The 13857-nt window shown below is 47.2% G+C and overlaps 2 protein-coding genes across 3 annotated transcripts; both read right to left on the bottom strand.

Moving 5' to 3' along the window:
* Positions 1 to 2150: 2150 nt before the first annotated feature.
* On the bottom strand, positions 2151 to 10057 carry sphk2 (sphingosine kinase 2). Its single transcript, XM_058085713.2, has 8 exons — positions 9923 to 10057; positions 6742 to 7828; positions 5751 to 5900; positions 5570 to 5664; positions 5369 to 5484; positions 5084 to 5296; positions 3532 to 5014; positions 2151 to 3265 (listed from the first exon to the last, which is right to left on the bottom strand). The coding sequence occupies exons 2-8, from the start codon at positions 7199 to 7201 to the stop codon at positions 3203 to 3205; spliced, it is 2580 nt and encodes an 859-aa protein (XP_057941696.2). The 5' UTR covers positions 7202 to 7828; positions 9923 to 10057; the 3' UTR covers positions 2151 to 3202.
* Positions 10058 to 10245: 188 nt separating this feature from the next.
* Positions 10246 to 13760, bottom strand: rpl18 (ribosomal protein L18). 2 transcript variants are annotated; one of them, XM_058085723.2, is made up of 7 exons: positions 13695 to 13760; positions 13064 to 13150; positions 12880 to 12987; positions 12612 to 12710; positions 11599 to 11722; positions 10720 to 10789; positions 10246 to 10375 (listed from the first exon to the last, which is right to left on the bottom strand). In XM_058085723.2, the coding sequence occupies exons 1-7, from the start codon at positions 13695 to 13697 to the stop codon at positions 10300 to 10302; spliced, it is 567 nt and encodes a 188-aa protein (XP_057941706.1). In that variant the 5' UTR covers positions 13698 to 13760; the 3' UTR covers positions 10246 to 10299. The 2 variants fall into 2 exon arrangements, with proteins under 2 accessions (XP_057941706.1, XP_057941707.1); XM_058085724.2 differs by lacking the exon at positions 13695 to 13760 and adding an exon at positions 13418 to 13441.
* Positions 13761 to 13857: the final 97 nt, after the last annotated feature.

Raw genomic sequence — 13857 nt, 5'->3', positions numbered from 1 at the left:
TTACAGTTATATATACCCCACCACCCTAGTGAGTAAAATTAAGTATGTCTCTATTGGGTAATAGGAGTGTAAAGCCGACTGTAGGGGTGTTACTTCATGTCTAGGGGGCTCTAATAATGTTAAAATGTATTTAGAAGGTTCCAAACTATGCTGTAAGTACAGAAAGAGTCCATTTCTGAATGGAATTCCCACGGAAAGGTCGGGTCTGGAAGCAATAAACTGCAATAAAGGAGGGATTAGTGTACATGTAAAAAAATATATACTTTGACAACATGGACTTGTTTAAGGTGGTCAGAGTCCCTTCATGCTGGTCCATTCATACCACAATGTAAACTAAAATATGTACGGTACAATGTCAATGTGACAATGTCTGAACATGAATTATTGTCATACAACAATTAGTTTTTCAGTTCCGTTTATTCCAAACATATCCAACTATGAACTGTACGCTGGAGAACTCAGCAATGTTTAGTAAGAAATGCAACTTGATGACAAGCAGTCTTTAATGGCAGGACCGAGAAGAGTTCCGTTCCACCATCCTGGGAAGCACGCGGATGGCATAAGGTGAACTAAATGATGCATTTTGGCAAGAAATTGTGAGATTCTTGGTGCTGTTATGTAATAAGACTGCTACGCCACTGTGGTAGCTGATACATGAATTGTGAGTTAAAAAAAAAAGACAATAAGCACACAAAATAGCAGCCTGGTGACTTTTTGCAGTCATGTTTAAAGAGGATTATAATAAGAATAAAAAAGGCATCCATACATCCATGCACTGTGCTGCCCAGTGGAGCCGATTGATACGGTGCACATGCTAATAATGATTGACCCCATGCCTGTTCCAAGTTTATCAGCAGGTCGTGTGAAGACATTTTACACAAAGCGGGTCACGACCCGGCAGCATCCCGCAGCTTGATTGAAGGTCAGCGTTTAAAGCCGCCCACTCGCCACATGATCCCCGCTCTCGCTTAAAAGGCCGACAGCTACAGCAGGTCATCGAACGCAAGGCTCCCCTCGCTCACGGTAAGGGAAAAAATAACACCGACGATGTGGGTATCAACATATTATGTATGTTATTATGTACATATAAAAATGATGACTTCATTCTTGAAATCTTCTTGTAAATTCAAAGCAACGGAGTCATACATTTACATCTTCATGCCAGTAAATTTATGACTTTTTGCCTGTAAATTTACAATAAATCTGACATTTTGAGAATAAAGTTGTAAATTTACAAAAAAAAAGTTGTAAACTTATCACTTTCCTATAAAAAAAATCATGACTTTATTCTCAAAATCTCTGGCCAAGACCGGATATCAACATTGTCTTCTTGCTATCACACCGCTCTTGAAGTAATGGCCGCTAACGAGTACACAGGTGCCACAGCAAAGCTAACCACCGCGTGACCTGATGATGGAAGCCATATTGAAGGTCGCTTACGATGGATGATCGGATGTTATTGCAGTAACATCCTGCTTGTGACCTCTACACGTCACAAAGTCCTATCGGCCTTCACAGGCTTCGCTACACGTCTTAAAATGACAAGCAATATGTGCTTTCAAAAAGGTGCTAGATTTTTGTTTCTAAAGTTTTTTTTTTACGACGGAGTATCAGGGCCAAATGAATAAAACGATCTGAAATTTCGACAATGAAGTTATTTGACGAGAAAAAAGTCGTACATTTATGAGGAAAAAGTCAGAAATTGACCAGATTAAAGTTAATTTATCAGAATATTACATAATTTTAAGAGAAAAGATTACAGATAATAAAGAAATAAAGAAAAAGAGTTCTAAATTCATGAGAATAAAGTTAGAAATTGAAGAGTTAGTAGAAACATTTGTAATTAATGCAAATGTTTGAGAAGAAAAGTCGTCATTTACGAGAATAAAGTTGTAAATTGTAAAGAAAAGAACTAAGGTGTACATTTATGACAGTAAAGCGGAAAGAATAGAATTATGAGACAAAAGGCCATAGAACAGCTGGGATAGGCTCCAGCATACCCCCGCCCTGGCGAGGCTAAGCAGCATATGGATGGATGGAGAGTTGTACATTTACAAGACAAAGTTGTAACATGAAAAGAAAATTACCAAAATAATAATTTACAAAAGAAAACATCTTGGAACTCTCCAAGAATAAAGTCATAAATGTACTTTCTCGTTTATGTTCTTATTTTTGTGAATAACTACTGAATTAGCGTTGATGTCATTCGGAATCCAATTGCTAATGCTATGTTTACATGCTAATGAATCCACGACGGTGTCATAAATAGGACCATGAGGGAACGATGGCGAATGGCCTCCCCCAGGGAGGGCGGGAGGGAGCCAAGTGCGACGTAGCGAGGGAGGACTGTATAGGTAAAAAGTGCACATATTGTGTTTCTCAGCTCGTTAGCATGGTAGCTACAGACACACAAACCAGCGTGGTCCCAAGGGCGGCGTACTAAAAGCATTTTGGACACATTCAACACACTACTGTGGCACCTCTGAGATGGATTTCAAATAGTTTCCAGAAAATCATGTAAATATGGGGGTGGGGCTTATACATTTACTAGCTATGAGCCAATAGCTAGCATGCTATGTATGCTAACTCCAACAGCGTTGTATTCTTGTATGTGTGCCTATTGATTACTGATGATTGACGGACTGCATGGTTTTATCCAGAGCCTCTATGAGGAAAAACACAACATAATTACCCAGAAACGTGCAGTAATGGGCGGAGCCTGCTCTGCACTGATCTGTGATTGGTCAATGTGTGTTTCAGCGCCCGCGTCTCTCCAAAAGACTGGTAGTGCTTGTGAGCATGCATACCGTAGCGTACGCGTGCACCAATTTCCTGCACAAATCTATCAGCAAACTTCCCTCGCCATATGGTGGTCACATGACGTCACATGTTGGACACACGGCACATGTGGGTCACATGACGTCATATCCCAGGCAGTGCAGTTTGACGGTTCTTGAGGGCTCGGCTGAGCGGTAATCCCGCAGCTGTGCAATGAGACGCAGTCGTCATCCGTTTTATTCCTAGAAGTTCCATTATTCCTCCTGGCATTCCCGCTCCGATGAAGCACGGTAAGGCTATCCCTTTTTTTCCTTCTTCCATCAAAATGCTGTGTGCAATCCAGGTGAGTTGAAGTCTGGCGTTGCTTGCTCAAGAGTTGACACGGCAACAGATCCGGGGGGATCCAGCTTCTCCTCATCCCTGGTTAGAACCTGGTTATCTGCACTCCCGAGTCGCCCACGATGACGCGGGCCATGGAGGGGTGAACCTGCAACAGAAGGAGAGTCAATAACAGAACTTCTTGTGGGCGGCCATGCCCTGGGGGCCATCATTTTTGGACTCCGACAGAGTCACGGTGCCTCTGTCATATAAAGGATCTTTGAACAACATGCAATAAATCCGTACAGAAACAGCAGCGCTCCTGTCTTCTAGAAGATCTTTGAGTGTTCCTTCACCCATCCCTTTCGGTGGATGAAGACCCACGAGGTGAAACATTGACAGGATCTGCTGAGTATATTTCCCGCCCCGACTGACCTGCGCCTGCAGCGGCCCATAAGGCACCAGCTCCCCATCCACGGTCAGGGTTCCTCGCGTGGAGAGCGGCTGCAGCCTGAAGGCGCGGCAGCTGATGTGGCTGACGTAGGGCGAGCTGACCGAGTGGTGGGTTCCTCTCTCCATGGCGAAGAACAGTCGGAGTAAGGTGGCTCGGGATATGCCCGCCCGCACAAAGGTCAGGTGGATCAGGCCGTCGTCAAACCTGGCCTGGGGTGCGGCGTAGAGGTCGGCTCCGAGGTGGCTCTGATAAATGGCCAGGACCAGGACAAAGTCCCCCTCGATGGTGACCCAGTCCCGTGTGGGAAGGGGCTGGTCCAGCGGGGGCAGCAGGTCATCCCTGGGGAGATTTAAAGGCAGCGACACGTAGGGACGGTTCTTGAGGGGTCCGGCCGGCTCGGCGATGTCAAAGTTGAAAGTCGAGGACGGCGTGCGGAAGGAGGGTGACGGTGAGGTGGACCCCGGCGTGTTGGGGCGCGGGGCCAGGTAGGACGAGGAGTGCGGGGAGGCACACGAAGGCGAAGACGGAGGCGTGGGGGAGAGGGAGAGCGACAGGGAAGGAAGCTTGGGAGGGAGGGAATTGGAGTGGGAGTGCTGGAGGAGCGAGAGGGGCCGCGGCCGAGTAGAGTTCTGGTTCTGGTCCACAGTTCTTGTCTTGTAGGAGAAAGGGGTGTGACGGAAAGGGGATGAGATGGTGAGGGCTCGCTCGCGGGTGGCGTCAAGAGGGTAGGCGTCCTTCTGGTAGTAGGTCCCGTTCAGGTCCAAGTCCTCCACCCCGTAGGAGGGGCTGGCGTCGGCGTCCCGTGTGAGCGGCTGGCTGAAGAGCGTGTTGGCGATCTGGCTCGAAGGAGCCGAATTCTTCCGGAGGGTTTGTCTGGCTTCATGGAGGTCGTCGTGGTAACAACCTTCCGCCTCGTCCGCCTCGCGCCCAACAACCAGACCCAAACCTTCGCCCGGGTCTTTAGCTCCGCCCCCGTCCCCCGCCTGCCTGGGGTCCTCCTGCTCATCTGTTATGTGAGCTAATATTTGGTCTCCCGCCCTGCGGCGTTCCCCCTTCAACCGCTCCTCCTCCATCTCCACCTCGCCCTCCTGCTCCTTTTCCCGGTCCTCCATGAGGCTGCTGGCCCTCACCACGCCCGTTCCTCCTCCCCGGGCTCGCTCCCGCCTCCTCTCCCGTTCTCGCTGCCGCTCCTCCTTCTCCCGCTCCCCTTCCCCCCGCCGCAGACTCCTCTGTTCGCTGATGCCCATGTCGGAGCTGGTGCGATGGATGGGAGTTTTGCAGAAGCCTTCCAAGCCTTCGGTGATGCTGCGTGAGAGGGGCCTCCTCGGCGGGGTGGGTGTGGTGTCAGGCGACGGGGCCACGATGGCGGGGGGGAGGTAGGAGAGACGGCCCTTGTAGGAGCGGAGGGAGGCGATGCGCACCAGGGTGCCCAGAGTGAAACGAGCCGAGCCAAGGCCACGATACCTGGAGCCGGAGGAGACATGGTTTTAGTACAGGGGGACCCCCCTTGGGGGCCCAGAACTCTCAGCTCACCTCTCACTCTCGATGTCAACGTCGGACACAAATCCCCAAGCCACGGACAGGAACGAGAAGACCCTCCTGGGTGCTGCAGCTCGGCTGTTGTTGTTGTTGTTGGAGGCGGGTGGGCTTGTCGTCACGGAGACCAGGTCCATGGGCCGCACGCCTCCGCGACACAGCAGGAAGCAGCAGTTCAGCAGCAGAGGCTCCCGAAGGCACATGTCATACCTGGGAGATCATTGGGAAAAGCATTCCAAATCGGAAGCAATGCATCGGGAGACGCAGCCAAGTCCCGCCTACCCCGCATTGTGGTTGATGGAACCCGCCAGCGCGTTGCCGGAACCGCAGGGCAGAATTCCAACAGGTGTTTTTATTGCTTGTTCCCAATCCGGACGCTCCATTAGCCCGTTGATCACCTGCAGGGATCAGCACACATCACACCAGGATGTCCGTGACAACACGATTACCTTTGACCCCCAAGCCATCAAACATCTTTCAAACCTCGTGCAGTAGTCCATCTCCAGAAATGATGACCACGCCGTCCCACTCGAGGAGAGATATCTCCCTGATGAGCTCCCTGGCGTGGTTCTGGCGCTCTGAGGGCAGATTAGAGCCCGGTGGAGAACATGCGGAGGATGGGGGATACGTTGGTGTGGTGTGGTGTGGTGTGGTGCGGCGCTACCTGTCTGTATCAGGTTGTAGCTGATGTTGGCCTCGCGGATCATCGGCAGGATGTGCGTTTGACACCACTGCATGGCCTGGCCTCTCCCGCTGAACGGATTGACCAGCAACAGCAGTCGTCTGGGACGGGGGAGGAGGCTTCTGGAAAATTCTTCAATCGGAGAAAAAAAAGAGGAGAGCATTCCTTAGTCGGCCAATGAACAGTCTCAAACAAGGCAGTCCATTTGAATTCCTAAATGAGCCTATTAGTGGAATTGTTGTTTTCCTGCTTTTCCCTGATTACGGAGTCGCCGCTGTGGATCTTTTGATCCTCAGATTTAGAAAAATATTTTTTAAAACAAAAACTCAAAATTTGATTTTCTGATCACCATTATCTTCCAATTAGCGTCACAACTCCTCCTGGTGTGTGGGAATGCCGGGAAGAAAAGCTACATGAGGTCTGTCGTGTCTCATCACTGACACCTAGTGCCACCTAGTGGCCACCACACTACACCTACGTAGCTTGGGCCACATATTCCAACCGCAGTGTCGGACGACGACTGTACTATGTCAACAAAAACCATAAATGCGAGTGCGGCTCCCCCCCCCCCCCATCAATCCAACCACCTGATCTGCACTCTCAGATAATCCGGGATTACGTAACAACAATTTAATATCACTCCAGCACAAACCAAGACAAAAAGGAGGACTAAAGTCATGTATGAGACAAAGCCAGCAGGTTAAACTGAGGACAAGAGAGATTGAAAGGTGGGGGGGGGGGGGGGCAGGAAAAGTGCCTGATGTGCGTATAAAGGTGAACTGGCAAGATGGCTGCATGCACATGGCTCAGTGTGGCCCAACAGCAAGGACCTCCTGGTCAGGATGACATGAAGCCAAGTTTAGCAGGCCTTTACAAAGGACACATCAATAAACGTAGGAGGGTAATGGAGGACAAAGGTGGAGGAATCTAGCGTATCTCAGAGTGATAAAACGATCGAAGTCGCCACGCTCACCTGTTTCGGCCGTGACCGCCACACCTCCAAGTAAGCACTGCACAGCCGCCGACCATCTCTCCGCCTCCGGCCTGCTCTCAGCCAGGTAGGCCCTCACCTGCCTGCGGCGTGACACCCCTTTACGCCTTTTCCCCGGCGGGTACCAGTAGAGGACCAGGAGAGGGGGCGCGGGGGCGCGGGGGCAGCTGCATCCCACCAGCTCCGACAGGGGCAGCAGGAGCCGGGTCTCCTTGCCCGGTCGCGGCGACAGGCGCTGGATGTGGATGTGGACGTGGGTGAGGGTCAGGGCGTAGTTGGAGGCCGGGGGTGGCGTCGGGGAGGCGGGGGAAAGCCCCCCGGGACCACCGGGGCTGTTGGGGCAGCTGTTGTTGTTGCTGTTGCTGCCGCTTCCCCAGCTGGCGAACTGGCCGTGAAGGAGGGCCTCTGATAGGGGGAAGGAGGACAGTTCTGGGGAGCGCATCCTTGCAAAAAAAAAAAAAAAAAAAATCTAAAATGAGGTTGTCAAAAAATATTACTGAAGACAAAAATGAGCATCCCTCTGGGAATAAAATCAGGAGTTCCAGTTGGCGGTGTGCTGGTCCATCCAGGGTGCAGTCTGGGCCGTGAGGAACGCTTCCATGGACTTTACATATAGACGGCGTATGTCAAACATCCTTTACACAGTAAAACTTCAAAGTAGCCTGTGGCCATAGTGTAAGAACAAGGCGTCCCCAAGTAAATGATGACATCATCCATCAAATAAAACTACTTCAACCCGAGGGAGCCTAGGAAATGTCATACATGTGTTTGCATTGGAATAAGGCAATCTAGCAGCACATAGAACTCTTTCAGTAATTCCACACATTGATCAAATAAGACTCAACTAAAGCACACCTTGCGTGAACAAGGAGGTACAAGATGCATGAAATAACAATAATAACAATAACAATAATAATAATAATAATAATAGGAGTGGCTGACAGCAGACTGACAAAAAAAAGCAAAACAAAAGAAAACAAATAAACAAGTAGACAGTTCCAGGTGGCTCCTTGTGTTCATGTCATGGTTCAAATCCAAGCCTCACGTCCCCTCCCGGAGGTCTCGGCTCCTGCAGGAAAACCACAAAGTACCGTCTTATCTACGGTGAAACTGGAATTTGTTCCCTCTAATTCACTTAGATGACATTTCCTTATCTATCTGGCCTAACGCAAACCAATCAAGACATCTCCCTCTTTTACGCCTGAGGACGCTCCCATCGGCCATTCCAATCCCGATCACGTACATTACAGGAATTTCCCGTGTGTAAGAAGTACTTTTTTAAGCTAAATTTGGAGAGAAAAGCAGATTTGTGCATACATAAGCCATGCCAGGCTATAAGCCACACATATTGAGGCACGCACCAGCCAATGGTGAACTCACAACAGGCTTGTCAACCGAAACCTCAAAGGGTAGCTAAGAAATACACAAGACAAGTACCGACAAATGCACTATTCCCGGCAGATCGGTTCACTGGCCAACAGGGGGTCTCATGTCAACAGTATGTCAACACGCAGACAACAATAGACGATAGACGATAGAAGACATCCCCTGATCTGAACCCCCACCAGGGCAAGGAAAAGCCATGCAAAAACGTTGAAACCGCGCCGCTGGAAAGTGAGCATCATTGTTCCCACACGGGGTCTGTTTGTGCAGGTGGACCCGGTGTGCGAGCAGGAAGATGAAGCACCAAACAAGCAGCTCCATCATCATGCACACGGTGCATATTTGCACCCAGACACTCCATGAGTCAGTGTCACCGCCGCCTGCTTGCTGACGCACACCGACACCACTGTGGTCATCCAAAACCTTCGATGACCACGTCTGCTTGGTGCTTGTCATCGCTTACATACGCAGCACATACTTATTCCTCCTTTAAAGTGGACTGAAGAAATCTCCATTTTGGATATAAAATGACCTCCTGCATTGTAACCAAGCTACAGCAACAGTTATTGTTATTACTGAAGATCATTACGCCCATCGTCCACAGTACTGGCATATTGACACTTCCAGTGTTTCTTTACAATATGCCGGGGACAATTAAAAACAAGCCGTGGGCTATTTTCTAGTCAAACTTTGCTCGTTACTGACAGGTAATCTAATGACAGTAATATTTGGAATGTTACAATGGCGTCACTGACAGTGGGTGTGCAGTATATTATTACAATATCAACACCTCCACTGGTAAGGATTTACATTTATGAAAGAGTCAATAAGTACCAACTACAACAAATTGTATAATAATACGCGCAGTTACCATAGCAACACAAGCAACCCCGGCTCCAAAAAGTTAGCATTTGGGACTCGAATGTGTCAAAGTACAAGGTTATCTTGTAAATTCATGAGTCGCTCATCATCTCCGGCTTTCATGTTTTACAACAATCAGGAAACATTATGCAAGCTGCAGACAGAATCAATGCCCTGGCCGATGTCCTGTTTTGATAAGAGTCCTGTTAGGAGCAGCCTGGTGGCCATTGTTGCACCTTTGGTCCTTGAAACAGGGCGTGGGCACGTCTAATAATAATAATAATAATAACAGTAACAATAATAGCGGCAGGCTAATTTGGCCCGCTGCGCAATGAGGCTGCTTTTACAGCCTTGAAAGGGGGGTATTTTGGGGCATGTCCAGGCAAGGCCGAGGCTATTGTTCAAGCAACAATAACGTAAAACTATGAAAAGTAAATGTTGATCTTAAACCCGTCGTAGCAACGCCAGCTAACAAGCAGGCAAGCTACTAGCCTGTGAGCTCGGCTAAACTTGGCAGTTTAGTGTACGCCACGACTCATTTTCATTTTCATTCATCGTGTTAACTTTGAAGCACATCAGACTAACAATTATTGATGACTCTGACGTGGTGTTAGCAAAGAGTGCTAAAGTGACGTTGTGCCCGTTTAGAGAAGCGACAGCTAGCTAGCGGTTTATCGGGGCTCTCCAAACCGTAAAGAACGTTTTTACTTACTACGGCGCAGAGATATACATTGTTCAGCAGACACAGTAAAAGACATTTATGCGGACAAATGACTCGCTCGGTGTTGACAAGCATCCAACTTAGCCAAGCTAGCAAAGGTTTGGCTTCATTTCAAAGCGCAGCTGCTTATGTTCTACCCATCAGTACGCTACCGTGAAGTAAGACAACTTCTAAATGAAGGAAAATGACATAACTCACCTCATCTTGTCTCCCGTCCTCTTGGAGACATTGCTTTGCTGTGACAAGTGCTGCAGGAAGTGTGGCGAGCGAGCAGCAGAGGCGGCTTTGAGCGGCGGAAAGGAAATCCAATGGCGATAAGGAAAACATTGCAACACCCACCGACATTCTCCAATCATGACAGACCATCACTCACTTCCTGTTTGGGCCCGAAAGCCTCCTCCGCCAATCATTTCCATACTGACGTCCCTTCATAGCAAAGGCCGATGGAATTTATTCCGCATTCCTTCTTGCTTTTGTTTGGACACCATATTAGGCCACACACAAAAACACCAGGAAACATATTTTGTACGGCGAGTACTTTATTTGAGCGAGACTGCATGGTAAACAAAGACAAATTAGTTCTTGTAGCCACGGCTGGCTCGGCGACCACGAGCTCTCTCGAACTTCCTGCCCTTGGAACGAACGTAGGGCCTGCGAGAGACAAAAAACACGTTAGCATCATTCGCTATTCACAGGGGGACTTTCATACACATTAGGTCAGCTAGTCAGCATAGCATTACACTAAATCTAGTGACCAAACAAAGCCTTTTAAAAGTAAAAAAATAAAGCAAAACTGCTAAATAAACAATAACAATAATGATGCACACTGGATTGGATTCAGTTTTGGGCTGATTTTGAGAAGACTCATGAACACCCAGCCACCATTGTGCTTTGATACGTGAACATGCTAACTAGCGTTCATTTGCTATAAACGTCAGTCAAATGTCTAATATAACGTAGTCAGCCAAGACGGCAAAGTCCTTTCATGAACATACTTGGTGTGGCTGTGAGGGGTTCCAGGAGCTTTTCCAAAGTGCCTGTAGACCTCTCTGCCCTTGCGAGGACCTGGAAAACCAAAGTGCAAAATATCAGTCTGTGCTGGAACAATTTGCAAACATTTTCAAAGCAAGCCAGCCTGTTTTGCTACGATATGAGATATAAGCGCACAGTAATGTGACAGCTAAATGCTTTATAGACAACATTCTTATGGATATTGCCCAAGAGCCTCACATCTGACCAACAAAGGAGTGCAGACATGATGAAATGTGTACATCCTGGTGACTCATTGAATAGATTAGTTCCAAGAGGTCCAGGGTAGTTGGTGGTGCAGCCTGACCATGGATGCTAGATGCATAGAAAGACTGCTGTGAACTGAATCCAGGCGATATGAATAGAAGCTACATGTTAAGGCTCCTTTCTGTGTGCTGTACAGATGAACAGCTAAAAAGAAAGCTTGCTAATCTACCTAATGGAGGACACATATACCACCTCCAAAGCCAGCTATTAACACACCAACTAAGGTACAACAGGTACATCCATACCACGTTATACTTAGTACGAGTAGAACTTCTTACCTGGCACATTGATTTCACAAACAGAAAGGAAGGCTACTAGTGTTAACTACTGTGTGGTGATGCTAGTCGCTAGCCAGCGTGGTGCCGCAAAGGGTCACTACGCCAGCAATGTAGTTCTTGAGCAAAATGTTAATAATGCCGCTGTAGCATGGTTAATATGAAGGTCACATTATGGAAATGAAGCATTGTTGGAGTTATTTTTCAGGAGGCTTTATAGACAGAATAGGTGTGTCCCATTACGTGTTCTAATCTGGTTTTATCTCTTTAGAATGTGTAAAAACGACAATGTGTTGTACTTACCAGAAAGAATCACTGTGCCACGCCCTTTAGGTGAAGCCAAAGCCAGCTGGTCAAACGTCATCACCTGGCCCCCGGCCTTCAAGATCTTGCGGCGGACACCATCGGTGAACCTCAGAGCGCAGATCTGCCAGACATCATGGTTACAACGTGCTCCCACAGATGGTGACCTAGTGGCTCTACAGCTGTTGGCTTTGTTACTTGTATGAAATAACTTCATAGAAGATTGACAGAGCAGGACACCTTCACGAGAGTGACAGCTATTATAACTAGGGCTGTCACGTTTGTCCATAGTTAACTCAGAATTAATCACATTTAATTCGAAGATAGAAATAGGTTTATATCAATAATTAGGGGAAGTGTCTGTGGTAAACGATTCGATGTGCAACTACAACAATAATAATACACACACTTTATGTAAAGGGATATCAATTTGAGAACTATGGGCCATTATGTATTACTATACTTCTTTATTATTAGCATATTAGCTCTTTTTTTTAATTAGTCAGCTCAAAATGATTTATTTAAGATACTGATACTGTAAAAACAGCATATTTAGGAACATTCAGAAAGGATTATTATTAAAGATTATTATTAAAGATTTGCCAATGCACCTTTCCTTCATGAAATGTACAAATGAAAATACCTAAAACAGGGCAATAGTCAAAACATTTCATCCAAATAGCAAACCTAATGTCATTTCCTTTCCTTTTTTAAACATTAAGATACATAGAAATCATGGCAAGCCATGTAATCCGTGATAAGATAAACACAGCGACAGTAGATAAATAACCTTGGTCTTGCCACAAGAGCCATCTGCCAGTTGGCGTGCTTCTATCCAACTACGGTGAGGGCCGAAGGTCAAACAGGAGGAGCACATGTTAAGTGCGTGTAATTTTTTTTCTTTTTACCACAGTTTAAAGAAAATTACATTAACTTGGACAGGCCGAATTATAACCGATAAAAACAAACACACACAATCTGGACAATTTGCATTTCAATTGGAGGACACTCACCTTGAGCTTGGGGACCTCCTGGATCCTGACATCATCAGTGACGGTTCCCACAACAACAGCGATTCGGTTCTCGCGGCCAGGCAGCCTCATCTTACGGACCTGGAGAGGAAGTTATGAAGAAAGCCTTCCATGAGATCATCACATTGTGGGAAAATATCAATTTTCATCTAATGGCTTCAAAAATGATTTAACAGAAATGTATGTCTGAAGGAACGTTTGTGTGGGAAAGTATTTCCTCGGTTGAACAGTGAAATTTGCTCGGACTCACCAGGCGGGAAATAGAAATTGGAGGCCGGTTGCTCCTGCTCATGAAGAGCCTCTTCAGGACAACCTTGTTGAAGGATGCATTGGAGCGGCGGGCCAGGAACCTGTAGAGCTGCAACAGATCACATCACCACCACAGCTTCTACAGCTGAAGACAGCCACGTCCAAAGTATTCCAACCACACTTACCTTGACCAGGAGCCTCAGATAGATATCCTGACTCTTTGGCTCTTTCCTGCGCACCTTACGGTCCTTGTTATGTCTGATGTCAACTCCCTATCAAATTGATCAAACACAAAAATGCATCACGACCACATTCATTATTGCCGAATTTAAACAGGATATTGCGGATCGGACCTCCCCACACAACTGCAAACGTGACAATTATCTTACAATTTAATCAAATCACAACAGAAACATTGAGAAGCTTCATTAGGCCGGTTTACACGTTGACTTGCATTAGCTAGCTGCTACCTAGCATTACACCGCCAGTAGCGTACAAACGGGACCACCACAAAGAAAAAAGAATATTATAGCAAGTACCATTCATGAATTGCAATTTATTATTTCAGAATATGAGCGTTTGCGTGTAAAGTCATGCGAGTGAGCTGCCTGCCTAGCTAGGAGTAACGTCGGCACTCTGACATTAAGCTAATGTGATTCGGAGGGTGAAATACCACGAAATGGTGGTCATAATACAAAGTACAGAGTGCCAACAACTGGTGTGCGTTTAGCTTAAAACTATATGCTGCTGTAATTGACAGGATGGCCGCGGATTAAGTAGTTGGGCTATTTTTTAAGTTCAACTTGCTCTACCTACCATCTTGGACTCGGAGCGAAAAGGGAAAAGGAAGAGGGCAGGTCTCGCGATAAACAGTGAAGTGAAATCTCGCGTCTCTGATTGGTTCGAAGCACACGTGACTTCCTGGAGGCCGCACAGAAAATAACTGGGTGGAATTGAGAATGGCGCCTCTAGCGATTGG

The sequence above is a fragment of the Doryrhamphus excisus genome, linkage group LG17, assembly GCF_037039965.1.
Source record: "Doryrhamphus excisus strain RoL-2023G ecotype Guam linkage group LG17, RoL_Dexc_Guam_v1.1, whole genome shotgun sequence".
Lineage (NCBI taxonomy): Eukaryota > Metazoa > Chordata > Actinopteri > Syngnathiformes > Syngnathidae > Doryrhamphus > Doryrhamphus excisus.
Note: the sequence above shows the minus strand (reverse complement) of the source record. Positions and strands in the feature narration are given on the sequence as shown.